This window comes from Mauremys reevesii, linkage group 1, assembly GCF_016161935.1.
Source record: "Mauremys reevesii isolate NIE-2019 linkage group 1, ASM1616193v1, whole genome shotgun sequence".
Taxonomy (NCBI): Eukaryota; Metazoa; Chordata; order Testudines; family Geoemydidae; genus Mauremys; species Mauremys reevesii.
This window is the reverse complement of record NC_052623.1, coordinates 267,294,554-267,321,619: the sequence shown is the minus strand read 5'-3', so window position 1 is coordinate 267,321,619 and position 27,066 is coordinate 267,294,554. Positions and strand designations below refer to the sequence as shown.

The following is a 27,066-nucleotide window of genomic DNA, read 5'->3' as shown; positions in this document are numbered from 1 at the left end:
TGCATTTTAAACCCAGTTATGCCACCAACTCTCTCTGTGACCTTGGGCACATCACTTTGCCACTCTGCGCCTCAGTTTCCCCACCTGTGAAATACAGGGAGTAATGTTTTCCTGCCTAATGGAGGTGTTGGAAGGATTAATTAGTGTGTATAATGTGCTAACGAGCATGGAAAATGTATTGGGAGAGGGGAGGTGCAATTGCAGATGCATTTACCCACCTCTCACAAAAACCAGCAATTCAGTACCTCACAGCTGCCTTTCGGGCAGAGACTAGCTCAGACACAGTGTCAGAGAGAGAGGTGCTGCATGCTGAGACAGCATCTGTGTGAGAAGCCAGCAGCCTTTGTCACAGAGAATGGCCCAGCCAATTCCTTGTCATACTACTCACTCTGGGAGCTTCTGAGAGGTTCCCTCATGCACATGCACATACACCATGCGCTCTCTCCCCCTCCCCCCACTTCTTCCCCAGTTTCTGGTGTACCTTGTGGCGTTGCCCGTTAGTGTTCAAATAAAGATCTTGGCTTCCCATGGAGCTGGCACTGTTGAGGGGTCGGGTTGTGCCTCGATCTAGCTGGGACTACAGGGAGAGAAATCAGGATCTAAGCCCTAGGATTCTGCCCTCTTTTTCCATAAGCATGTGCCCATTTCCCAACACACTCCTGGGGAAATTCATCCTCACAGCGCTGAGGACAAAGCACTCTTCATTCAGGCCAGTAGGGGACACCAGGGGAAAGGGAAACATGCAGGGGCAGAGCTCTATTTCTGTCCTGGACAGCAGGAGGCATCACAAGGAATGGGACAGAGCTAAACACCAGAGGAGAAGCCAACCTCTGTGCTATTCACTGGGTGGGGCTGCAAGGAATGGGATTCTCTGTGGAAACTGAGGATTGATTGCCAGGGTTTGGATCTGCTGGGGGAGGGGTTCCCATCATCCACTGGTTCTCTCAGGACTCTCACTCCTCCATAGTTCTACTCACTTGATGTAAGAGGGTCTCCTCTTTGCCCCTGTCATTCTCCAATTGCTTCTCTGAGCTTAGGTCTAGGGACTGCTCATGGCTCTTCATGTCACTCTCTAACCATTGACTTGGACTCACCGGGCTTTTGGTCTCTGGTTGGTGCCCTGAGCTCACTGAGTACAGACATTCTCCTTGGCTTCTCCAGTCCCTTTCCAGCTGTTGCATTGGATTCATGTGGCACAAGCACTTCTCTTGGGTTTTCCAGTTGTCTTCTGATCTTTGAGTTTGACTCCTGGAGCACAGAGCCTCTTCCTGGCTCCTCCAGTCCCTCTTCAGCTGCCCGGCTGGGCTCCTGGAGCGCAGGGTCTCTACCTGGCTCCTCCAGTCCCTCTCTGGCCTCCCGGTTGGACTCCTGGAGCGCAGGGTTTCTGCATGGCTCCTCCAGTCCCTCTCCGGTTGCCTGGTTGGACTCCTGGAGCTCAGGGTCTCTGCGTGGCCCCTCCAGTCCCTCTCTGGCCTCCTGGTTGGACTCCTGGAGCTCAGGGTCTCTGCGTGGCCCCTCCAGTCCCTCTCTGGCCTCCTGGTTGGACTCCTGGAGCGCAGGGTCTCTGCCTGGCTCCTCCAGTCGCTCTCCAGTTTCCTGGGTGGACTCACGGGGCGCAGTGATTTGCCCTGGCTCTTCTGATCTCGCTCTGTGCATTTCCCCGGACTCACAAGGTGGGGTTTCTCCTCTAGGCTCTGTCGTGCACTCATGCGTTTTCCAGCACTCATAGGGTGCAGGGGTTCTTTTGCACCCTTCCACTTTCTCTCAGTGCTCGTCACTGGACTCACAGGGTGGGTCTCCTTTGGGCTCTTCCAGTTGCTCTCTAAGTGCTTCCCAGGACTCAAGGAGCGCAGGTGCACCCCTCGGCTAGTCCAACTGTTATCTGAGCTCTTCCCGGGGTTTGTGGGGTGCAGGGAATCCCTCTGGCTTTTCCAGTTACTGTCTGTGTGTTTTCCAGGATTCAAGGGCTGAGGAGAAACCCCTTCTCTGTCCATGCACTTGTCTGTACTCATGTGGCACATAGAGTCCACTTGGCTCCTCCAGTCTCTTTCTGATCGCCGAGCCGGGCTCACTGAGTGCAGGGCCTGTCCTCCACGTCTGCCTGGCTGTTCCAGCTGCTGTGGGAGCCTCTTGTTCCCCTAGGGATGAGATCAGAGGAAGAATAAAGGAGTGAGTTCTCTAACGAGCTTGTCCACATCCTTCATGCACATTCAGGGAAAGAGGCAATTAGCACATGGAGACCATTCAGTTCAGAGGTTCACCGATTCCAAGGCTAGAAGGAACCACTATATAATAACCTAGTCTGACCTCCTGTATAACATGGGCCATAAAACTCCCCCAAAGGATTCCTGTATGAACTAGAGAAGATCTTGTCGAAAAACATCCAATCTTGATTTAAAAATTGCCAGTGATGGAGAATCCACCCCGGCCCATGGTAAATTGTCCCAGTGGTTAACTACCCTCCCTGTTAAAAAATTACATGTTATTTCCAGTCTGAATTTGTCTACCTTCAACTTCCAGCCGCTGGATCTTGTTACTGATGGCCTACAAAGGAAGGGGCACTACTGTATGCCAACAGGGCCATTGAATTACAATAGGGGGCAGTAATGCACAGACCTACCTGCAGCACTTAGCTCAGCCCACAGAGGGAATTTTCAAACATCAACACGTCTTATGCTCCAGTAGGGGGCAGTGGCGCACACCTGCATCTGCACACACGCAGAGCTGCCTATCCCATGCCTAAAGAAGTGGCCCCTGTCACCCAACCAGTGAAGGAGCAGTGGTCTAATTTTGCAATAGGGGCAGCAGTGGGGCACACACAGAGAAAGGAGATGGGGAGAGAGAAGGATCTGGGAATCAAGTGGAAAGGGAGGAGTGGAGGTGATAATAAGAGGAGAAGACAGAATTGTGTGGCACAGAGAGAGAATGGAAAAGGTGATGGGGACAAGACACAGCTTGGGAAGGTGTTTGCTGAAAGGAAGCCAGAGCTGGGCCGTGTCTACGGCTATCTGGCTAAGGAAAGGGCTGGTGATGAGTCCAGCAACTCACCTCTCTGTACAGAGTGGGGCTGGACTGCCTCCTGCCTAACCGCCCTTCTTTGGCCAGCAGTGGGGTCTTGCCATCCAGCCGGTCCAGGAGGCCGTCCTCCAGGGCCTGGAACGCCTCCAGCGTCTCGGACATCCTAACAGCCACACACAAAGACAATCACAGGTGCTCTTCTGTCTGGGCTTCAAGAGGCCCCCAGCCCAGAGTCCTCACCAGCCCTAACCTTCACAGACCACAGTAGGACAAAGACCGTGATACCATATTTCTGAGTTTGATTCCCAGCTCCATCAGAGTCTAATATGAACTGCTCTGTCTGCATTCATGCCTGCCTCCCATCCTGAGCTCTCGTCTACATCAACCATCCCACCCCATGCTGCACTCCTCAACTACCTGCATCTCCTCAGGCCCAATAGACTCCCTATCTCCCCAATGATCCCTAGTCATGCTCTCCACGCCCCACCATGGCTCCTTTCCCCCTCATGTTCTGTACCTCAATAATGCTTTCCACAGCCCATCTACCCCTCCTATTTCCCACCCCATCCACCATACTGCCACTCTGTTTTTACTTCCACTCGTGCTCTCTATCCACCATCATCTCTTCTCCCCATCTATACTCGCTCTCCCTCCATTTCCTCACCCCGCCAGCTATGGGCACTATAACTTTAACATCAGATAGGGAAGTTCCCAGGAGGCCCTTCACAGAGAGATGGAGGCCCTGCCTCAAGCCCTGTCTACACTAATCTTTAAATTGAGTTTAAACATGGCTCTCTAACTCAGTGTGAGCACCAATGGGAGGGGCTGACTTGCAGGCACTCAGCAGAGCAGTGGTCGCTTACGTACATCCAAAAATCAGGCTTTCAGTGATACCAACCCAACACACACCCAGCTCCATGTCTCACCTACGCTCGTATCCAAAGATCCGCTCCACCTCTGCCCGGCCCGGGCTCCGAGTGCGGGAGCTGCTGCGTTCCTGTTCAAATGCCTCCCTGTGACTGATCCGCTTGGGCTTGGGCAGATCAGCCAACACCGTGTATTCCTGCCGCACCAGGGCATGTCGCCCCTCGCCGCCGCCCCTCGTGCACCCAGGTAAGTCAGAGTCCAGTGAGCTGATGGAGGAAGTGAGATGCCTGCCAGTCCTTACTGGGTCACTGCGTGTGGGCAAGGTGCTGGAGCTGGCTCGTGGAGGGGAGGAGACCCAGGTGGGGTCAGATTTCCGGCGTTCCAGAGAGAAATAACTGCTCTCCGTCTGACGCTTTGCCCAGCCATCCCCAGTGCTCTGGCTCACAGGACTGGATTCTGGGAGGGAAACAGAAGATTGAGGTTAGGGCAGCTCCAAGAAGCAGATACATCCCCTCCCTCACACAGGAACAGCGTGGCCAGAACCAGCAGTGGTCAGATCTGATACAAAGTGGATATTGGGATGAGAGCCAGAGACAATCCAGAATGACATGGATAAGACCTAGTATCCTGCAGACACTGCATTCAGAACTGCAGGTGCCAGGCTGGGCTGAGGAGCACCAGGAACCACAAAGACTCCAAAACCAGAACTGCACGGACATTGGGTTGAGAATTGCAGGCGAGGCTGAGAAGCACAGGGACACTGGAGCAAAACTGCACAGACCCTGGGCTCTATTATTACTATTGATCACGTTTATTACAGTAGTGCCTAAGGACCAGCTGAGACTGGACCCCATTCTGCCAGGCATTGTACAGAGTAAGAGACAATCCCTGCCCCAGAGAGGTTACAATCTAAATAGAGCCTTGAACCATAGACTCCAAGACCAACCCCACATGCAGAACGAGCCACCTATATCCAGAACTATGATCTACGGTGGGAGAAAAACAAACCTGCTTTCTGAGGGGAGATTTCTTTCATGAAGCTCTGGGACTCTGTTCTCCCCCAGGATATGGTCTGACCCCACCTGGGTCTGTCTGACTGCAGGGCTCCAATCTGCACCTCTTTCCTCTGGCCCGTGTAGTTCATTGTGTCTTGTTTGTCCGATCCCAAAATGCTGTCCAGCAGCCTGGTCATTTCCCAGTCCTGAGGAATGAAACAGACCACATCAGCACAAAGGATGCAGAAAGCTACTGTCCCAGCCTCTTCTGGCAGGAGGTGCTATGGGGAATGATGCAAATGCACGTGATGTGTGGAGCTCACAGTCACTTCAATCCCAGGCTCTTCCAGCAGGAGGCACTGCAGGGAGCAGTACAGACCTGCTAGCTATAGCGAGTACACCATTACTTCATGGCCAACCTCTATCTTCAGCAAGCATGATAGGAAATGGTATAGGAATACTGGCTTGGGCGAGCAATGAGTTATTCCTATCCCAGCCTCAGCCAATACGGGGTGCTGTGGGGAATGGATTGAGCACTGAGAATAAATGTGGACTCCCAGCATTAGCTGATGTGCTCTTTAGAGGAGTTTACTTTGTGGGTGTTAAAGGTCCCTTGGGACTGTCCCTATGACATCAGCATCTATCCCTCTCCAAACCCAATTACCCAGAACTCTGCAGTTCCCCAGAATATCTCAAAACGGGCCTATTTACCCTTTATCTTTGGGGTTCAGCTCGTCTCAGAAGGAGCCCAGGGAAAGTGGTGCTGAGGGGTTAAGGCACAAGGGGAATTAAACAGCCCAATCCAAAAAGACAAGATGATCCCATCTCACCCCTGAGAGCGTGGCGCTGGTTCCGGTACCGGTGCTGGTATCGGTGCTGATATCAGTACGGGTGCTGGTGTCTTCATGCTCGTCCTGGGCTCGGCTGCTGAGCTGGGTGTATGCCAAGCTCTCCTGCCAGCTGTGAGGCAGGGAAACATAAACAGCTGGTGGTCTCTGTACAGCTGAATGCGTTACGGCGGGCCGGCATGGAGAGCTGTGTGAGTGCGGCTCTGCTGAACTGGCCCAGCAGAGATCCAACTCCTCAATCCCCAGAGTAGGGCCAGGCTGGGCAGTGCCAGCGAGGGCTCCCCACATGGCACACGCTGCCAGTGGGCCTCAGCCTGGCTCTGGAGAGGCTGAGGAAGAGGGGAGTCCAGTCTCCATGGCCCATTCAGCCCTTAGCCTCTACTGAGTCTGCCAGTGAGGAGCTTGGCTAGTGGACTGGTGATGGTGGGTTTTCAGAGTTTGCCCCATCTGCCCTTTGCACGACATGCAGGGATCAATGGTAAGACACCTGCCTCTCTTCTCCTATCATGGGATGACACCTACCTCTCCTCTCCCCTGATTATTTACCTAGCAGGGATCAGTGTCAGGGAATTCTCCCACAGTGCAATACTCACTCCTCAGTCCTGTCCTTGAAGCCCGCACACACATACAGCTCACACTGGGGAGCTAAGATGCACAGGGGGTCCCAAAGTCCACCTGGGTCTGGCCCACTGGTGGCATCACCATGTGGGGCCTCCACAGCATGTTCCTCTGGCACCTGCAGGAAGCAAGGGGAAGTACTGGTGACTCCACCGTTCCAAGGGCTAGTGGGGAAGTTGTCTTTCTTATCAGTCTCATCCTCCTTCCAGAGGACCTTTCATTCCTACCCTGGCTCTCAGGGCATCTCCCTAACACCAGCCTGCCTCCGGGAGTGCTGGATCCCCTCACTGTTCCATGATCTCTCACATTCAAGCTGTTCTTCTCCTTCCTCAGCAGTCCAGAGAGAGGCCTAGCGAGGCCCTGTTGGATGCTGGAGCCGTTAACTTCCATCTCCTGGGGCTGCAGTCACCCCAAGACAGAGATTGAGTGAGGGAGAAGAGGGATGAGGCACTGAACCCAAGCGAACACTTGAAGGGCATGGATGAGGAGAGGGATATCTGGGATGTCAGGCCAGGGGGAGAAAGGGGGAACCTTCCCAGGGGAGCCCCAGGACTTAGCTTGATCAGGTAAGTGCCCTCTGATATAGCTGCCAGGCTCCTGTCAGGCTCACCAGACAAGTGGGAAAAGCCAGAGTCTGGCTTTGCTCATGAGATCAGACACTGCCCATCACACGAGAACCGATGCCCCGACTGGCAGGAGCTGCTCATCGCCTGCATTCCCCTGCCCCTGGAGGATTTTTGCCAAGGCTCTATGTGCCATAGGGCAGGGCAAATGCTTTCCTGGCAAAGGAGGGTGTAGTCCGAAGGGAGGACTGGAGCCAAAGTCCCTCCCCCTGGCTCTATAGCGCTCTGGCATTTCCCCAGGGTGCTGGCCTCCCACTTCTCCCCAGCCCATTTACCTTCTCAGCATGGGAGCAGCGAGGGGGAAGGTTCCTAGCAGCCTGGCTGTCAGCGCCGCTTTCTCTCCATTGTGTCGCCCTCGCTGGGATTTGCTCAGAGGAGACAGCTCTGAGCCGATCGCAGGCAAGGCGGCAGTAACTCTAGAAGCCCAGGCCCAGAGAGAGTGGGAGCCTCATTACTATTTCATAATCCTGGGCTGATCACTCCCAGAGAACAATGAACAACGCGAAGCCCTCTGTGAACATGAAACCAGCTGGCACCCCACGCTGGGATGGAGCGTCACACTCTCCCACTAGCAGCAGGGCAAGGAGCCGGCAGGTGACACACCTGGCCCACAGTGCATTTCTAAAGTGAGTTTGGCACTGATGAAATGTGTCTGATCAACAGCCTGGGGTAGGGTGACCAGATACCAAATGTGAAAAATCGGGATGGGGGTGGGGGGTAATAGGAGCCCATATTTTAAAAAGCCCCAAATATCAGGACTGTCCCTATAAAATCGGGACATCTGGTCACCCTAGCCCGGGGAGACCAAAGTCTTCTGTCCCTCAGACATGTATTGCAGGGACAGCTGCAGTGTGAGCCTCACTGGCACCAGTCCTCACTAATGCACCTCGCCTTGCCCTGGGGACTAGAGGAGAGTTTGGTCTCCATGGTCTGTTCTGACCTTGGCTTCTGTGCTGAGACTATCAGTAAGGGGACCAATCAGGGACAGTTGTGATGTGGGCACCAGAAGCCATCAGACCTTCAGTCCCTACTAACTTGGGCTGATTCAAGCAGTGACAAGGTGAAAGGCTCAGTATCCTTTCCCCATCCTGCACCAATGGCTTTCCTCAAAAGGAAGATTTTAAACATATGGCAGCACATACACACACACAGCTTTAAGCCTACAACTCCATCCTGCTGTGTATCGGCTCCGATAGTCCAATCCTACCTTTCCCCCATACACATTATTCACTGATGCCTCTCAGTCCTGACCTGCCACACCCCCCTGCTATTCCAGCCCTGAGACTCCCCACGCAGCACTGCCAATGCATCTCAACCCTAACTCCCAGCCCTCCCTCCCAGGCAGTACAACACTAGTCCCAGCCCTCCCTCCCATCCCTCCCTCCCAGGCAGTACAACACTAGTCCCCTCTTTGATCAGGGCTCAGAATTCATCAGAGCACTAGGGAATAATTAAATGATGGATTTTGTGCACAGAGGAAATTTCAGTCCCCCTCCCCCCCACCTCAGTGAAATCCAAAAAGCCTCATGGGGTGGCAGTGTTGAGAATTTGCATCCACTCAGCTCAGGCAGTCACAGCCCAAAACAATGGAGCCTCTCATGAAATATTCATAGCCCTCCAGGTCACATGAAAAGCTCACCTGGTTGCTGGGCTGGTGGTGAGCACCAACTGCCCGGAAACAATTCTGGCATCGGCTCCTGGCAAACACATTGGCCTCAAAGTTCTCACAGGGGGCATGCTCTACAAAATCTGACATAGCCCATGCCAGGGGAAAGACGTTTCCTCAGGTGTGCTGCATTAGGGAGGTAACTGCAAAGGAAAGAAGCAATAAAGGATGGAGAGACAAGACACTTCAATACCTAGGTATTTGGCTCATTTAGGAGGAGGAACTTTATTAACAGCCTGGTGTTCACTGCCCCCAGTAGGGAATGTTTTGATCTTGGGTTCCTTAGAAGGAGAATCACCATCAATATGCCAGTGTTGGCAGCCAGGGAATGTTCTTATCTTGAGCTCTTTTAGGAGGGGAACTACATCACCATCTCAGCGATTGCTGGCAGAATGGCCTGATTTGAGTCTTCTTTAAAAGGGATGGACTATATTAATACCTTCCAGCAGCTGTCCTGACCTGGGGCTCCATTTGCAAGTGCTTTAGGAGCTTTAGAAACCTGCTTAGCCTTTTCCTGAGCTGAGCTATTCAGACTGGGGGGATATTTACTAGCTACAATGCACCAAAAGTGCAATTCCAAAGCTGGTCCTAGGAGCCATGCTTTACTTCCAAAGACTGCCTGGCTCACCATGGGCTGGGATACTCGAGCTGCCACATATCCTCCCCTTCAGGGGTACTCTTCCTCCCCAAAAACTGTCTGTCAAAGACAGCCAGATGAAAAGGATCCCTGGTGCTAGCCTGCAGCTTCTCCTCTCATCGTCGGAACTTAGAGCAGTGCTGCTGACCAGAAGTTTAATTTTCTCTCCAAAGCACCCAAACTAAAATAGGATACGGTTTTCTTAGTGTCACTGTTGCACTAATTCACTGCGGGTGCCAGGTAAATCACACACAATATCCACTTCTTTGTCCCACAGGTTCACTCCCCAAACTAGCGCTACATGTTTTTCCAGCTTGTTTAATCACCATGCCCTGTGTTTAGAATTGCCATGCACAGAGATTTGTTTGGAAGGGCAGGAAGAGAAAAACACTTGCATTCACTCCCAATTCCAAGCCATGGATAAAACCTTTTTTTCCTGAGGTTTTGCAGATTGGGACGAATCATCTCTCAGGGCCTGAGGCGGCCCATCTGTAAATGGGGGGTGATACCCACCCTTTGTGAAAGGCTTGGAGATCACTAGCAAAAATAGCTCAACACAAGGGCTGTGATTATTAATACAAAAAATAAAAACAATCACTTCAGAATAGCGTAACACCCTCGCCCTCTAGTAGAAGGATATAGCCTATACCAACCTTCCCCTGCCCACACCCCCTCGGCACTTCTGTTACCTTGCACCAGCTCAAGCCCGGCTCCAGCTCATCTGCCGCTGCCTTATTTTTAAAAAAACAATGAATGTAAACTTTCCCTGGGAAGTGGAGGAAGGCCACGCCCAGGAGTCTCTTTTTGGTTGGCTGCCGGGAGGCAGCTCATTTGGATACGGCTCCCTTAGTGGCTCCCAGCAAAAGGGCGGGGAGGGGAAGATTTGGGAGTGCGAGCCCCTCCGCTTTGCTGGTGTTCTAGCGTTGTGTGGGAAGGATTTGACTTCTGTGCCCGGGTTTTGTAACCCACGTTACAGTGACACCGGGCATCGTGTGATTGTTGGTGGGGTTTTTTGCTGCCCCCCCCCTCTTTTACAATATTAGTCCGGTTGCCAGCTCGGCTAACGATCGGGGGAAGGATGGCCTTGATGGGAAAGTGACAAAGCAATGCAGACGTCCATTTTCCTTCTTATTTAAAACTGCCTCCCTTTTCAATTCATCAAGTCTCTTCTCTCCAGATTCAGGGGGCCCTTGTTTCTTTTATTCCATTGGTTCAGCTGCCCCCCACCTCACCCCTTTTTTTCCCCCTCAGGCTGGATTTAATCCAAACCCAGAGTAGGACATAAGACAATGTGATGTGCTCGAGGTAAAGTCACTCCAGAGCAGTGGCAATGCAAATTGCTGCATATCCTCTCAACAGAATTCTCCCTCCGCAAGTGTGAAAATCTTGCTGGCACATCTGCAAACCTGTGCATAGGCATGGACATAAATAAACTCGAGCATAGCTGAAGAGATGCAAAAGTCCATTGCATGTGTGCTCACATGTATAAGCCTGTGTGCACAAGAGTGCATAACCTGGGTGCATGCTTGCACCCAGCATGTAAAGCTACATGCATGCATATATAACCATGTATGCAAATACATACATGAACATCAGTTTGCAAGCATGTGAATAAGGGGGAGGATTATCACATTTCCTCTTTAGATGAGGAGCTAGACTTGCATGTTAATTTTTACAGGTGGTGTTAGATTTTGAAGACATTTTCTCCTTAAGGGCTGAAATGCAATTATAAATGACTGAAAGAAAACCAATACTCCTACACTTGAGGGAGGCTCTGACTAACCTCTGGAAAATTTTAGTTACAGACAAATGATGCCTGCATGATACATAGGGCCAGTACTTGGCACTTGGCCGTCCTTAACCACTCACACCCAAGACCTGACCTATTTACTCTAGGGCAGTCTGATTCCAAACCCTGCACCAAGGTCCCTGGATTTTGCATTACTGTTGCAACAGACTGGAAATCATGCAGTGACAATTTACATTACAAAATGGGAGTGGGGAGGTTAATAAAATAAATATGAAAATGAATAACATTTCGTATAGTAGACCTGTGCTAGTGATTTTAATAGTGTAAACTATAAATACATTGTAAAAGCAGTAAAGAGTCCTGTGGCACCTTATAGACTAACAGACGTATTGGAGCATGAGCTTTCGTGGTATAAATACATTGAATCCCCACATTTTCATTGTTTCCACATGCCATGGATTTTTGTGTGGACAACACAAAATGGTAGCAAAGAAATTGTCAGGAGCAGGAGCTGGAGTTTTTGGCAACTTTTGGGAAGGCAGAAGAGGTATTTTAGAGATATTAAATAAACACAGGAGTGGGGTGTTACTGCTAACATGAGTGGCTGTGAAATAGTTAACTTTGACATTTAAATGGCCATTGTTGGGTTCGGTGTTAACATCCTATTGAGATAAGTGGGGTAGTTCACAGCTCTCAGACCTATTGTTTCAGGCTGGCTGCAGACTCAGGAAGACAACATTGAGCCAAGTTTGCACTTCATTCATGCTTTTAAGACAGGAATCAGCAACCTTTGACACCGTGGCCCATCAGGGAATCCATTCGGGACGGTTTGTTTACCTGTAGCGTCTGCCGGTTTGGCCGATCGCAGCTCCCACTGGCCGCGATTCGCCGTTCCAAGCCAATGGGGGCTGTGGGAAGCAGCGCGGGCCGAGGGATGTGCTGGCCGCTGCTTCCTGCAACCCCCATTGGCCTGTAACGGTGAGACGAGGCCAGTTGGAGCTGCGATCGGCCAAACCTGCGGATGCTGCAGGTAAACAAACCATCCCGGCCCACCAGCAGATTTCTCTGATGGGCCATATGCCAAAGGTTGCTGATCCCTGTTTTAAGATTTTCTTCACAACTTTAGGGCCTACAAATTCAGTTGTGTTCAAATGAAAGCTCACTTTATGAAGCCTGAGTGGCTAACACTCCCACCTACATAGATTCCAAGGCCAAAAGCGACCACTGTGATCATCAAATCTGACCTCTTGTATAATGAAGGCCAGAGAACTTCTCCAAAGTAATTCCTAGAGCAGATCTTGTAGAACAAGATCAAATCTTGATTTTAAAATGGTCACTGATGGAGAGTCCACATACCCCCTTGGTAATAATTTACACCTTAAATTCCAGTCTGAATTTTTGTAGTTTCAACTTCCAACCACTGGCTTGTGCTATACCTTCTTTCACTAGAATAAACAGCCCATTATTAAATATTTGTTCCCCATGTAGGTACTTACAGACTGTAATCAAGTCACCCCATAACTTTCTCTTTGTTAAGCAAAGTAGATTACGCTGCTTGAGTATAATTATAAAGTATGTTTTCTAATCCTTTAATCATTCTCATGGCTCTTCTTTGAGCCCTCTCCAATTTATAAGTGTCCTTCTGGGCCAGCAGACACCAGAACTCATTAACAGTCTTCCAAGCAGCAGTTGTGCCAGTGCCAAACACAGAGGTAAAATAACCTCACTACTCCTACCTGAGATTCCCCTGTTCATGCATCCAATGATCATATTAGCCCTTTTGGCAACAGTGCCACAGTGGGAGCTCCGGTTCAGTTAATTCTCCACCACAAACCCCAAATCTTTTTCAGTCACTGCTTCCCAAGATAGAGTCCCTTCATCCGCAGGTATGACCTACACTTTGTTCCTAGATGTATACATTTAGCCACATAAAAACACATATTGTTTGCATGGGCCCAGTTTACTACGTGATCCAGATTGCTGTTTCTCGGTGACCTGTCCTCTTCATTATTTACCACTCCTCCAATTTTTGCATCATCTGCAAGCTTTATCAGTGACAATTTTATGTTTCCTTCCAGGTCACTGATAAAAATGTTAAAATAGTGTAGGGCCAAGAACTGATCCTTACAGGACCCCACTAGAAACACACCTGCTTGATGAGGATTCCTCATTTACAATTCCATTTTGAGACCTATCAGTTAGCCAGCTTTTAATTCATTTAATGTGTGCTCTGCTTATCTTGTTCTAGTTTTTACAGAAGTGCCATTAGTTATCTTCCAAAGGCACTCCCCTCAAATCACCTACACTGCGATAGGTTTATCACCTAGTGTTTTACATCCACACTGCTGTCTCTAGACCGCCTCTGGAACTGGCAGCTCCTCATTATGTATTTGTACTAGAGTGGCATCTAGAAGCCCTCACTGAGATCAGGGCTGCAATGTGGCAGACACCATACAAACACAACGCAAACAGTCCTCACTCCAAAGCGTTTACAATCTAAACAGACAATCCAGACAACAGGTGAGAGAAAGGAAGGATTATCACCCCCTTTTTACCCATGGGGAAGTGAGACAGAGGTTAAGTGTCTTGCCAGTCACCCAGGGAGTCCGTGACTGAGCTAGAATTAAGCTCACGCCGCATGATTCCTAGACCAGTCCTTTAAACCATAAAGCCACACTTCCGCTCTCCCACTCCTGTGTGTTCCATACAGCATACAAATGGAACACAGCTGCTCCTTTATTTAACTTACCTTGTCTCAATTAAGACTACAATTCTATTGCGAAGAGGAGAAAACAACAAACAACTCAAGTGCTTCTTCCCCACCCAGGATTTTTATGCAGCTCAGAACTCTTCCAGCACAGAATCACCTAATGAGGTTTCATAGATTCTGCCATAGAGAGGTTAATTTTCTAGCATGGCAGCTAGAAAACAAATGGTGACACTACCCCCACATTTGGCCCTTTTCTCCTTTACTCCGGCAGAATTTTTGAGGGGTGGAATGGGGAAGAAATGATTTGGTATATTAAAGTCACCATAAAGAGCTCACTGTAAGAGTGATAGTAATTTCATTGCCCAGAAGCCTTGCAGAGCTTGTGCCATGGCGCTGCTCTTCTGGAGGGATGGATAAGAACATCAGGTGAAAAGTTGACCAGGGGCAGAGAGAATATTTTCCCAGGTCAAAATGAACTTGCTGGGCAGCTCCCTCCCCTTTTAATCTTCTTTTAGAGGGTTCTCCCCAAATTCCATAATCAGGGGTCACCAATTCCTATAGACACAGGCCGGGCCTATGCTACAAAGTTTGCCAGCTTAACTATGTTGGTTAGGGGTGTGAAAAAAAATCACATCCCTGACCAACAGAGCTATGCCAGCAACATCCCCTATGTAGACACATCTGATACCTGAAAGAGATTCCTTTAGTCATATTTTAGGTCATCTAGTGGTGGTTTAACTACAGGGTGAAGAGTTATACATTTGCAGCTATACGCGGAGTCTCCACCAGGGGGCTTTGTTGAGACAGCTATACAGCGATGCCAGTGTAGCATAGACTAGCCAAAAATCTTCTAGTCAAGCCACAGGAGAACAAACAGCTCCCTCTGGCACAAACATTCAAGAGCTTAGAAGACAACCACTGCAAAGGCCTGGAGAGGTCGCCGCCATCACCATGGGCACAACAACACAGCTGGGCCAGTGCACTAGGGGATTTCTTACTCTTCTAAACTGTCACACTGTCAGATGTAAGATAGCAGCCTTCAGTGACCAATGGAGCAATTCACTCCTGCCATGCCTCTCTCAGTACTGTCACTAAAACATCTCCACATGCGTTCTCCTCGCTGAGGAGCTATGTGCTGGAGAATTCAAGGCCCTCCTCACCCCTCAACAACAGGATCCATTCCTTTCCTCCCAGCTGGAACTGGCCTTAGTCTACTATCTATCCCACCTGTAATAAGGCACACACATTTGCACTCTTACAAAGTGATATTTATAAAGATTTACACCAGGAAGTTACCAATCTCACCCTGGTTATCTGTATACAGGCATGTGGCTTTGTGCAAAGAGCACGAGACACTCAAAGTGGGGCCAGCTTTCTTGAGCAAGGAGGGCTGCAAAGTCAATGCAATAGAGCACGGGTGGAAGCTGAGTTCTCCCTCCTCTTGTAAACCATCTAGATGTATTCGCTCCACACCCAGCTCTTCCATTTCTGTAAGGTAAGACACTAGCTTTCCTCTGCTCCCATGGGAAGAGGAAATTCCAGGGAACAGAGGGACCTATGCAGAAAAGGCAGGTCCAGGCTTGATTCACAGCTCACCCAACAGAGACTGTAACAAACCTTCCACTGCGTGCAATTACAACGAAAAATGATAGGCCCAGCGTTTACTGGCTCCAACCAGGAGAAGAGATAGATGGGCTCGGCTGTACAGCTTGTCGAACAAGAATCCAAACAAGGTCCCATCCACAACAAACTGGGCAGTCACATCAGGCAGAGACTGTTGCCAAATGCAGAGCCTTGCCTTGCAGATAATTTCCACTTCAGTTTGTCTATCAGTCTTGGTTGCGCCCTCTTTTGCCAGTCAGTTTCCGGCGCTGGGACTTGCTGGTTCGTCTAGCACTAGGTTTCTGGGTTTTCTTGTGTGGGTCTTGGCCACGCCTGAGCTGCTTTCCCTTGGGCTTCTTCCGGCTGCGTGCGTGCAGTGAGGCAGTGAGCGAAGAGATCCTGTAGAGGAAAGAGAAAGTCTGAGGCTTGGTCTATGCTACAGACTTATGCTGATATAACTATGTTGCTCAGGGGTGTGGAAAATCCACACCCCTAAGCGATGCAGTTACACTGACATAACTCCCTGTGTAGACAGCGCTATGTCGATGGGAGACCTTGTCTCACTGATATAGCTACCACCTCTCAAGGAGGTGGATTAAGCTCTCCCATTGGCATAGGCAGTGTCTTCACTAAGCACTACAGTGTAGACAAGCCTTGAGACCTAGCTGGGATGGAGGGGTGCCTAAACACAAGGGGATTACAGCTTCCACCACAAAGGCAGTTTGCCTGCTTGTGGTGATGCAGGGCACCATGCTATTAATATTTGCATTGCACTAGCACCTAGGAGCCCCAATCATGGATCAGGACCCCATTATACTCGGTCTGTACAAACACAACAAAAATGACCCCTATGTCAAAGAACTTGCAGTCTAAGTATGCTGCATAAAGTTTTAATCCCTTTGAAAATGAAGCACAGTCCAGTCACTTTAGCATTAAATACCACCCTGTAATGCCACCAAAGCAGCTTTGAATCCTGGACACTAGAAAATGTTGAGAACGCCACAGGTTTAAGCTTTAAAGTCACCTGATTGGCAAACCATCTCCTTTCACAAATCTGTTGAGGAGGGGGCGGGACTTCACCCAGACTGCACCAATATCCTTCTGCTGCCACTAGCAGGGATTAACATTACTGAGCACTAAACCTATCAGTGCAAAACACCCCGCAAACCCAGCTTTGGAGCACCATGGCCCATCTATGCTTGTGTTCTGCTGGTGCCCTCTGCTGGTAGCTGATGAGCATACCATCAGCTTAACAAAACACAGCAAGCCCAGGATGGACATCAAAATCCTATGTTATCTCCCCACATGCATACTCCAGATATCCAAGTTAGAGGGTGGTAGAATGCTGCAGGATTGTTTGGTGCAGGAAGAGAGAGGTGAGTAGTTTTATACCCACCTCTGGGACAGGAAGGGATCTCCAGACTTCTTGGGCAATGTGCTTGTGAATCTGCTCGACGTTTCCTTTTCTTCTAATCCACTACCTCCTCCCTAACAAAACATAACAGGTCAGTTTGAGCAGTGTTAGGTGGTTCCACAGCTCTCTCATTCTGACAACAACTTTGTAAAAAAAAGATCCTCTCACAGATGACCCTCTCAAACTCTTCAAATCCTCCACTACTTGGTTCCCAATGTCTCAGTAAACCATAAGGAAGGGCTCCACAGACCAAGAGGGGACCACTATCCTGTTCCATTCCAAGACCCAACCTGTAATTAAGGTCTAAAGCAGGGGCCAGCAACCATTCAGAAGTAGTATTGTGCCAAGTCTTCATTTATTCACTCTAACTTAAGATTTCGTGTACCAGTAATACATTTTAACGCTTTTAGAAGGTCTCTTTCTATAAATTTATTATATATAACTAATCTATTGTCATATGTAAAATAAATAAAGTTTTTAAATGTTTAAGAAGCTTCATTTAAAATTAAATTAAAATACAGATCCCCCTGGACCCGTGGCCAGGACCCAGGCAGTGTGAGTGCCACTGAAAAAATCAGCTCACGTGCCGCCTTTGGCACGTGTGCCACAGGTTGCCTACCCCTGGTCTAAAGGGACACAGAACTGAGTTTCATTATGAATCAGAGAGTTTCATTTTTTAAAAGACACCAGGGTGGATTTCTGGATGGGCAGATGTCCTCAGGGATATGCAGGATTCCCTCTACCACACAGGGAACCTTTTGTTTCTATGTTACTGGTTCAACTCCATAGGCTCATAGTGACCACAAGGCATTTCCAACCAATTACTGCCTGGAGGCCCTTGGGAAATGAGCTTGAGATCTCAGTTCAATTCTGGGGTTTCCATACACCAAAAAGCCACCACAGCTGGAACTAACTGGATTCCTCATTTGCAGTCTCAGCAGAGAGACCAAGGACTAAGTGGGTCACGGAGACAAATTCCCTCTCACCGTAGAGATGAGCTCTTCATGACAGGACTCAGGCCAAGTGGACAGGCAATGTAGGGATGTCTGTACACTTGCTAGTCATGTCATACCTGCTCTGGGGATACAATTCACCACCTTTCACCAACACTAAGTTTCTGTGGAATATCAGAGAACTTAATTTTGGGCGTGAAGCAGCCTTTTGGGAAAGTTTACCCCCCACTCATGAACCAACTATGGCAATTGAGGAAGAGTGTAAAAGTTGCTAGTCTCCTTTCCCATCCTTGCTCCTACTGGGGGCCCCAGGAGACTCAAACTACTGTCATATTTAGGGAATGTTGGTCCCATCCAACCAGCTTTGGAGATTTTTGAGGCTGACACAATGAGGATTGGACAGAGACACAGCAGGGAGTCGTACCCCAGAGGAGCTGAGTCCTAGCTGGCGTGCTCCTGAAAGGTCCAGGTCACTGACGGTAGTCACTGTTACAGTGTGGTTTGGGTGATCAATGCTCACAGACTCTGTTTGGGATGTCACCAAATGTTCCAACTCATCAGCCTCATCTGCAGAGTCAACAAAACACACCACTGTCTATGCAGGAAAGGTGTGAACAACGCAAACACAAAGCAAATGGGCTTCCCAGGGCAAATTCACAATGACCAGTTCCTGCTCTATATGGGTAGGTGCCCCAATTGCTGCACCCAGCATTACAGGGCTGAGAAGGCTCTGAAGCCACAGAGGCAGAGACTGGAGTCAATAAGAACATCCTCTCCCCCATATACAGGATCTCACACCTTAACAAAGCCTTACAGATCACCTCCCAATTGCTGCTTTCTATATCTCCCACCCCAACCATATACAGTCTCTGCCTGGAAAAATGGTGGCAGAGGGATTCCTCTCCATAGCCCATCAACATTGCTTCTCAGTCAGGCACAGGGGGCAATAAAATAATCACTGGGCTAAATGGGCTGCCTAGCCATTTATCCCCCCGCCCCCCAATCAACTGATTTGTTGGTCATCATGAGGTACAGATCCACCACAGGAGACAACACTCACCTAGGGCTTCTTCTCTCTCTGTCAGCATTTTCAGGTACTCCTTGTGACGCTAGAAAGGAAACAAGTCAAGTCACTGCAGTACTTCCAGTCTTACCAGCTGTCACCCATGGCACAACCTCTAAACCCCTGCCCAAAGCATGCCCCCACCCTTCCTCCACAACTGGGCCTGTCTTGTTCCCCTCTCAGCACCCTGTCTTGTCAATACACCTTACCCTTAGCCTGAAACACTCCAGCTATTCCACAACTACTGTATAGCCCCTTGCCACAACATACTGCCACGAACTAAACACCTCTAACCAGCTAACCACAAAGATCACCTAGGGGAAAGTACCTCCTCTTTCATCTTCCTTTGCTCCTCTTTCAATTTTCGCTTGATCTCCTCCACCGCCACTTTCCGCCTCTCCACTTTCCGCTTGTGGAAACCGGTCAGGTACTCCCTGCAGTGCACATGGGGCAGGTTACAGCCATCCTGAACAGAAGAGAAGCCCCGACCCTTGCAGAAGCTCCTCCCGTCCCCAGAGAGAGGAGTGGGGAATGGGAGGAAGAAAACCAGCAGTCTGGCAATATGGCCTGCAGCTCTCCACAGAGTAGAGGAGGAGGAGGAGGAGGAGGGCCAGCATAAAGCATTCCCAAAGCTGAGGCCACAGCCAATCTTACTTCCTGCCAGTTCAAGAGGCCCGCCTCACTCAGCATACAAAGAAAGGGGCAGGGAGAGAAGAAACATCCCTATGGGGTGTGTGTGTGTGTGTGTGTCTGTCTGTCTGTCTGTCTGCTTCCCACGTGGGAAGGCACCTCTGCAAGGGGTGCAGTCCAGCTACTCTCCCCCCCCCCACACACACGCGCGTGGGGAGGCACCTCTGGAGGAAGTGGGGGTCCAGCTGCCTTTCCCCCTGACACGCACACGTGGGGAGGTGACTCCGAAGCGGGGGGCAGCTGCCCCTCACACACGTGGGGACGGTTGGCGGCGTCTGTGCCGTGGGAGCCTCGTGACAGCAGGCAGCTGCGGGCCATGGAGCCCGGCTCGGAGCCCCGCTCACTCACTCACCGCCGACTGTCCTCATCGAAGATCACCGCCCGCCGGAGCCCCGCGCCGCTCCCCGCCTTCTTCTTGCGGCCCATCCCGGCCCAGCAGCTCTGCTCCTTCCGGGGAACAGCCGCCCGCCAGGCCCCGCCCGGCTCTTCCGCCTCCTTCCGCTCGGCGGCTCACACGCGGCCTCCCAGCACCGCCCCCAGCGGATGGGCTCCGCTCTCCGGAGAGGGGAGTGATACAGACTGAGCTGGCAGGCCGGGGGTGAAGCGATGTCCCTCCCCCACGCCCCATCCGGGAAGGATTCGGCCTGGGGCGTGGGAGAGACCAGGGCCAGGTGGCCCTCAGCCTCAACAAGTGTGGCTGACAGGATGCACAATGCAAGCCCTAGCTCGCCGACCCACCCTTACAGCCAGGCTCAGCTTTGGGCAAGGATGAGCTCCTCAGCGAGTTTCAAACCAGTGTCTCTGCTTTCCTGGGGTGCATCTCCCCTTTCTTCTCCCCCCCCCCAATGCCTGAGGCCGTTCCCAGAACAGTCGCCCCACGTTAATAACAACAATAGCTAGAAGTTCCCAATCCTGGGATCCTAGGTTGGCAGGGAGCAGAGATGGAGAGACTGACTTGTGATTTTTGAATGCTTAGGTTGGCTATTCTGTGGGGGTCCTTCTCTGAGGCACTGACACCTTATCTACAACAACCAAGGGAATAAAATCAGAATCAATTGACAGCCTTGCTGCCTTTCCTCTAGTTTCCTGATTTGAACTTCATTCTTCAGTGTGCAGCTTTTCTGTACCCACCTCTTGTCAATTACCTGTTCTCCTCTTAGTAGGTCAAATTCTGCCCTCAGTTACAACCATATAACCCCACAGAATAAAGTGGCACTGGGTGCAAATGAGGGATGAAAGTGGCCCTTTATCTCTGTTCCTTTAACACACTGGAGATATTGCCACTGGGACTGAGGGCATATTCGTTCCCCAACTCTTTACGAGCCTGGAGATGTTCCCCTCAATGTAGTGGCTGGCCTAATGCACTGCAGGGCACCAAGAGTGTGAATACATTTGTCCAGCAACTGTACTTAAGGGAGCAATCTGGACTAGCTCCATTATCTTCCCCTCTCTATCGTATTTATTTAGGCCTGGTCTACAAGTCACGGTTACTAAGCTGCCTTGCATTGTCCTGCCCGTGGAATGTCTCCACTTATTATAATAATAATTGGAGATATACCTATCTCCTAGAACTGGAAGAGACCTCAAAAGGTCATTGAGTCCAGCCCCCTGCCTTCACTAGCAGGACCAAGTACTGATTTTTGCCCCAGATCCCTAAGTGACCTCCCAAAGATTGAGCTCACAACCCTGGGTTTAGCAGGCCAATGCTCAAACCACTGAGCTATCCCTCCCTCACTTACATCAATGCCTCTCTATCATAATTTAGTAACATCACCTTCCCGAGCAGCGTAGCATCACACTCCATGTAATTAGGTCAACTCAGTGTCAGTGTAGACACTGCATTGCTTACATTGACCATTACTGGCTTTCAGGAGCCACAATACCTCACAGTGACAATACAATTGATACAAGTGCTCCTGGTGAAGATGCACACCACCAACACAAGGAGCCAAGTGTGCACACACACGAGTGATTTAATAACGGTGGGGGCTGTATACCAACATAAGTTAGGTTGACATAATTTTGTACTGTAGACATGGCCTTATCTAGCTTCTTATACAGTGCTCATCACCATACTATCAGAGCTCCTGGAAGTAGCACATCCACTCTTCCCTCTCATAACTCAGGAGTGGTGTGCCCACTCTTTACAGAAGGGCACAACAACTTACAAAATGGTTACTTACCATAATGATTATTGTTTGAGATGATTTGCCTGCATGGATCCCACTTGTAGGTGAAATGCATGCTCCTTGCATGCACAAGCTCAGGACTTTCTGGAGGGCCCATACTGTCATTACCTTCTACTATTTCAAGAATCTATCACAAAACTGCAATAGTAGAGAAGAATGTGGATCACTACAGTTACTGTGGTAAATTACTTTTTCTTCTAGCATTGCCTACATGGATCCTCTTGCAGGCAACTGGTAAAGGGCATTAGGAAATGGTAGGTGTTATTAAGTTAATACCCATACAGTGCTTTAAACATTTACATTGTTTATTTTTGTTATTTTATTTCCACTGTGCTGCTGAGTAGAGCAGGTGGGAAAAGTTACAAATTTGTCAATTCAAAATATTTTGCAGAGATGATGCAATTTCACTGACGTTCCCATGGAACCCTGTCTGTCAGCTGTTTTCCTCCCAGCTTGCCTGTATGGTGGGCTGCTGGGAACCCTCTAGGGTCCTTGGCTCTGGGCAGCACTTAAAGGGCACTGCTCCAGAGATGGGACTCCATTCCCTTTCATGGAGAATTTTGAAATTTGGAATTAAACCACATTTTGAAATATTAACATCCTCCATGAAATGGAATGACCTTTCTCCAGAACATCTCTACAGTACCCAAGTGGAGAAGGGATAACATTTCTTCCTTTGGCACTATCTCATGCTAGGGATCCCTGAAAGGGATGTGGAAGAGGAATATAGGCAGCATGGAGTGAAATTGGATAAAGTTTCCCTTTGAAGTGATTTTTAAGAACAATTGGTCTGAGGCAATTCTACTCCATGCAACAAGGAAATAAGAAAGGTTGTTGCCAAAGGAGCAGGAGGAGGGGAACAGGTCCACAGAGAAGGCTGGTCCAAGATTCTTGACTGGACTGTCAGATATAAGACCTTGCAGCAGATGACATGGTCATCCAGTTAGCAGTTGCAGATGCTGATCTCTGTGAAAATGCATCTATCCCATAAGTAACTCTCTGGACTCGTGCAAAGGCCTTTGGTTAGTGTGTTACCTATATAACCCCGGAGACTGAAATCTAAACTAAGGAGTTAACTTCTTTGCAGATGGAGGATAATAGTTCTAGAGACCTCAGCATGGCTCTTGAATCTTTAATAGAGAATGCAGGGAATCATTAGTTTAGGCCTGTTGGAATTATTAATAATATTTTAAATTATTAATATTGATATGGGAAATCACCAAACAACTAATTTAACCATTAATTCTTTTATTAAATCAAAAGGCCAATGGTACTTATACAATTGCTCTAAACATGCCTAAAAAGCCTAACTAATACGCAATTTACTACATCCAAACAGTAACAAAACATTTAGAACCATTTGATCAAGATACTTACAACTGAGCTAAACCCAGGGATTTCTCAGACTCATATCAGCCAGCTCCAACTTGGTCAGGAAGGTATTAGCAATGAACCCTTTAAGAGTTTACTTTTTATACCTTTTAACAAACAAGTGATGTCACTGCCAATTACTGACTTCAGCTAAAAACCAACTGGAGACAGTTCACCCTTCTTTCCACTCTTAATCCAGATAAGATTTACAATCTCCTTTCTTCCCAAGGCCTTTCCTTCCCTCCTTCTTGGTGAGGAACAGTTTTCCCATTGCATCTGGGTTCACATAGGCTTTAACACTGGTGTGTGGGTTGTTCGAAGGGCTGCGTCGGCTCATTGTAAGACAGATTCTCTATGTGATTTAAAGCCATCTGCAGTCACCCCTATTGATCAGAGGCCTTCTTTTTAGAAAAATTCCCTTATCTCATTAGTTATTCTTTGAACCAGACATCCTCCCTACTTTATTATTTTTGGACTTATAACTCATTATTTCCAAAGCCTTCCTTCTACTTGCTAGTCACAGCCTTTTTTTTACAACACATATGTATTTTCTTAACCAAACTTAAGCTAACTTTAGTTCTTTAATTTTATACAGGGCCCCTCAAAAGGGAGGTTCTCAATGGTTCTTTGGACCTCTCAGGCAAACCTAAAGACTGGACCAAGGAATATCAATGCATCATCACAGGTATGGCCACTGCTCTAGCTGCTATCATCTGCATCGAAAGCTGCTTAGAAGGCATGTTTTGTCACTTGATGACCCTCTGCTATCCCTGACTTAGTTTCCTTTTTAACAGCCTCAGGATCCTGGTGAGACAGTTTATCCCAGGTGAGCAGTGGCACTGTAACACTTTTAATAGTGGGGCTGCTGAAAGCCAGTTCCCTTACCCCTGTCTGCGCCCCGTCCCCTGAGCTGGGGCCAGGAGCAGGGCCATGTCTCCGAGAGTGGGGGAGGAGGGGAACTGGAAAGGGATAAGGGGGCTGAGGCTGGGGCCACAGCTGGGGGCAGGTGTGCGGCTAGCAGCCGGGACCCTGAACGTGGGGCCGGGACCCTGAGCGCAGGGCCGGCAGTGGAGCCCCAGGCCCAGGGCTGGCAGCTTGGACCCTGGGCATGGGGCTGGGAGCAGAGCTCTGTGCAAAACCTGAGGGTGCTGCAGCACCCTGCACACTCCTAGTTCCCATGCCTATGCAGGTGAGGAAGCAGTTTTTAGCTAACACTGCCTGGTAGCTGGCTATCCTCATCTGGAGGGAGGCTGAGGAGTATGACGTTTTCCACAGAAGATCTAACCTCTTTGAATTTCTCTCCCCAGGTGTTGAACAAGAAGAATAGATTATTGGTTTCTTTTTTGTGGGTTGGGTGGTTGCAAAAGCATTCAAACCTTCATTTGTGGGAATAGCTACCCTACTAGGGCCTGTAATATGTGGCACAAACTGAGACTTTCTCTGCTCAGCTGCCAGCTCCAGGTCTAGAGTCTCAGCAGTTCTCCCCATAGGTATTTTTGTAGTCATTAGGCAAAGTTGCTGGAGGAGCCACAGTGTCATCTGGGGATGAATAGAAGGGATGAAGAGGTTCTGTGGCAGGATACACATCAGTCTCTTCATCCTCCCATTCTTCGGATCAGAATTTCTGAGGGAGATGCTTTGGAGCTCTCACAGCAGAAGAAAATGTAACCATCCTGACCTCTTTTCTGCCTTCTTGGATTTTCACCCCCTTTCAGGTACAGGCAATGGAACCCACATGGTCCCGTGAGGCTACGATATCACTGAACCATAAGGCTATGGAGGTGATATGCCAGGAGGAACCCAGGAAGCAGGAGGCATCCAAGAGGTAAAAGGAGCCTCACCAAAATGAAGATGTTGGAAGTGAGAGATCCAAGGATGAACCTTGGTCCTGTTTCTGACAACAAGGTTAACTCTGGGGTGCTCTGGCTCCAAAACCTGCTGCACATAGATAGCATGTCAAGGACAATAGAAAGGTGCAAGTGGGGGCTTCTTTATTTTGTGCTGAGGAAGTAGTAGTAAGGGCCAAGCTGAAGGGAGGTGTTGCCGGCCCAAAGGGCCCGAGGAGGAGCAACAGTGGGAGTTCGTTGCCCGGTGTGCGTCGCACTAATTAACACACCAGGGTGGAGAAGCAAACCAAGTTTATTTGAGCTCAAAAAAGGTGCCAGGGAGAAAAAGCATTCTCAAATCCTGCACACCCGCACGCAGGCGGGGTCCCAGCATTTATACCCCCCTTGTTTTTCCCCCTTTTTCCCTCCCCCTGGCAACAGTTACACTTAACACTATAATGTTAGAACTGTTCTCATTCGCATATTTATCTATGGCCTTCACAGCACAGACGCATGCAGACTTTCCTCCCCCTTCTCCCCCTTACTTACTGCCGCTTTTTGCTGTTTCGAGCTGTCCTACAGCTGCAAGCTAAAAAAGCTGACAGTTACACATTTTGCTTGCTGTTTATTAGCATCTTAGGCTGGTTAAAGTTCACAGCATGGAAGAACTTTGGTTCACACAGGCCCAAAGTCACAACTTTGGTTTACTTAGGCCTACGGACACCAAGAGAGGTGTGGACCTCCTCAGTGCTGAAAGGTCCCAGGAAGACACGGATGCCACAGTCAATGCAGAGGGTCCTGATGCTGAAGTAGCCAAGGTAGATGAGGCTGCAGCACTTGGCACTGAGGAAGTAGGATGGGCTGCTCTGCTGTCAAGGACATGGCTGACGTATCTAGAGTAATATTGAAAGAGTAATATGCCTGGGGCTTCTTTACATTTTTGTCTTCACCAGTGAGGGAGAACCCTAATACTGTAATGGGAAGCGGTCTTTGGGCCTGCTTCAAGAGCAGGACACAGAGGTAGAGGTAGCGCTTGTAGAAGGAGCTGATTCCTTATTGCCCATGACACTTGGCTTTGGAGAAGAGGACAGTCAGGTTGATTGGCTCTGAAAGGATGATTTCACAATATCCTTGGCATGGATTCCAGGGGCTTGGGGGTCTGTGTCTCTGCCCATTGGGGAACCAGTCTGCATCCTGATTCAACCATGTGAGACGGAGATCTCAGTGTGGCTTTCTCTGGTATTTCTGCCCTTGAGGATGTTGCCTTTATGATTCTTTGTAAAAAATGTAATTGAGGCAGGTATCGAGGGCTTGACAGTGTGAGAACTAAAGGATTTACAAATTGGGCCCCAGCCTGGAACATGCCCTTTTCCTTAATGGAAGAGGGATCTCATGTGGTCATCTGTGATGGATGTTAAACTACCAAAGAAAAGACAGGGTTGAAGTAAGTTGTCTTGGCTTTGACCAATGAAAGGGTGTGCGCGTCAGCACTGGAAACACTTGATGGAGGCTAAGGAGGATGTTAAGTGCCCAGTGGATCAGGAATCTAATACAGACTCTATCTCTAACTGTATTTTAAACAAGCAGCTGCATACAGAAAAAGAGCAAATTCTCCTTAGGGGGCAAAGCAAAGATCAAACGGGAAGTGACATGCCCTGTCAGTGCCGACTTGCTGCCTACAGTGGTTTGAAGGAACGGAGTGGTTGTTGGATCAGCACCTCCTTTTATGCTCTCGGGGGCATGACGAACGGGCAAGGTGCACACACAGTCCCAACAGACATGGCCCTCCAGATCGTGCTGCGCTCATGTGCCCCAGCAGGGGCGCTGGAACAATTTGTACGGGGGGGGGGTGCTGAGAGCCACTGAACCAAACTGTAAACCCTGGATACGATGGAAACCACTTCAAGCCAGGGGGTGCGGCAGCACCCCCCCACACCTCTAGTTCCAGGACCTAAACCCAAGGCACCTCTACAGTGGGGACCCACAGGGCAATCATCCCAGGAGCTCCATTCCTCTCAGCACTCGCTTTCCCGCCTCAAAGCCCCATTGGCTGAAATCTTCTGTCACTCTCACCTCTACTCCAGTCAGCTTCCTCAGGCTGGGGGTGGGGCTAAAGGCCTACTGCCAAACCTCAACTGCCACAGAACCTTGTGGAACCTTTCAACTCCAAGATTACAGGTTCCTGATTGGAGCCTCTCCCTCCCAATCAGGTTCAGGCAGGGGTGG

General features: G+C 49.4%; 2 protein-coding genes across 5 annotated transcripts in view; both read right to left on the bottom strand.

The window, feature by feature from the left end:
* Nucleotides 1-135: 135 nt before the first annotated feature.
* Nucleotides 136-10,086, bottom strand: LOC120371568 (TRIO and F-actin-binding protein-like). 2 transcript variants are annotated; one of them, XM_039487459.1, is made up of 10 exons: nucleotides 9,962-10,086; nucleotides 8,609-8,778; nucleotides 7,245-7,385; nucleotides 6,322-6,464; nucleotides 5,711-5,840; nucleotides 4,894-5,086; nucleotides 3,945-4,341; nucleotides 3,049-3,181; nucleotides 978-2,138; nucleotides 136-577 (listed from the first exon to the last, which is right to left on the bottom strand). In XM_039487459.1, exons 2-10 carry the CDS (start codon nucleotides 8,723-8,725, stop codon nucleotides 413-415), a joined length of 2,580 nt encoding a protein of 859 aa, XP_039343393.1. In that variant the 5' UTR covers nucleotides 8,726-8,778; nucleotides 9,962-10,086; the 3' UTR covers nucleotides 136-412. The 2 variants fall into 2 exon arrangements, with proteins under 2 accessions (XP_039343393.1, XP_039343401.1); XM_039487467.1 differs by having other exon boundaries at nucleotides 1,095-2,138.
* Nucleotides 10,087-14,978: 4,892 nt separating this feature from the next.
* The window catches only part of NOL12 (nucleolar protein 12), a 28,716-nt gene continuing 16,628 nt past the window's right edge, over nucleotides 14,979-27,066 (bottom strand). Inside the window, exons 1-6 of one of the 3 annotated variants that reach the window (XM_039499117.1) lie at nucleotides 21,638-21,763; nucleotides 19,093-19,230; nucleotides 18,762-18,810; nucleotides 18,126-18,268; nucleotides 16,731-16,822; nucleotides 14,979-15,733 (exon numbers count right to left, since the gene is read on the bottom strand). In XM_039499117.1, the coding sequence (XP_039355051.1) occupies nucleotides 15,562-15,733; nucleotides 16,731-16,822; nucleotides 18,126-18,268; nucleotides 18,762-18,810; nucleotides 19,093-19,230; nucleotides 21,638-21,748 (705 nt within the window). In that variant the 5' untranslated portion in view covers nucleotides 21,749-21,763 and the 3' untranslated portion in view covers nucleotides 14,979-15,561. Of the gene's footprint in view, nucleotides 15,734-16,730; nucleotides 16,823-18,125; nucleotides 18,269-18,761; nucleotides 18,811-19,092; nucleotides 19,231-19,806; nucleotides 20,074-21,637; nucleotides 21,764-27,066 lie in introns of those variants that run through there. The other 2 variants (XM_039499135.1, XM_039499126.1) reach the window with 2 other exon arrangements.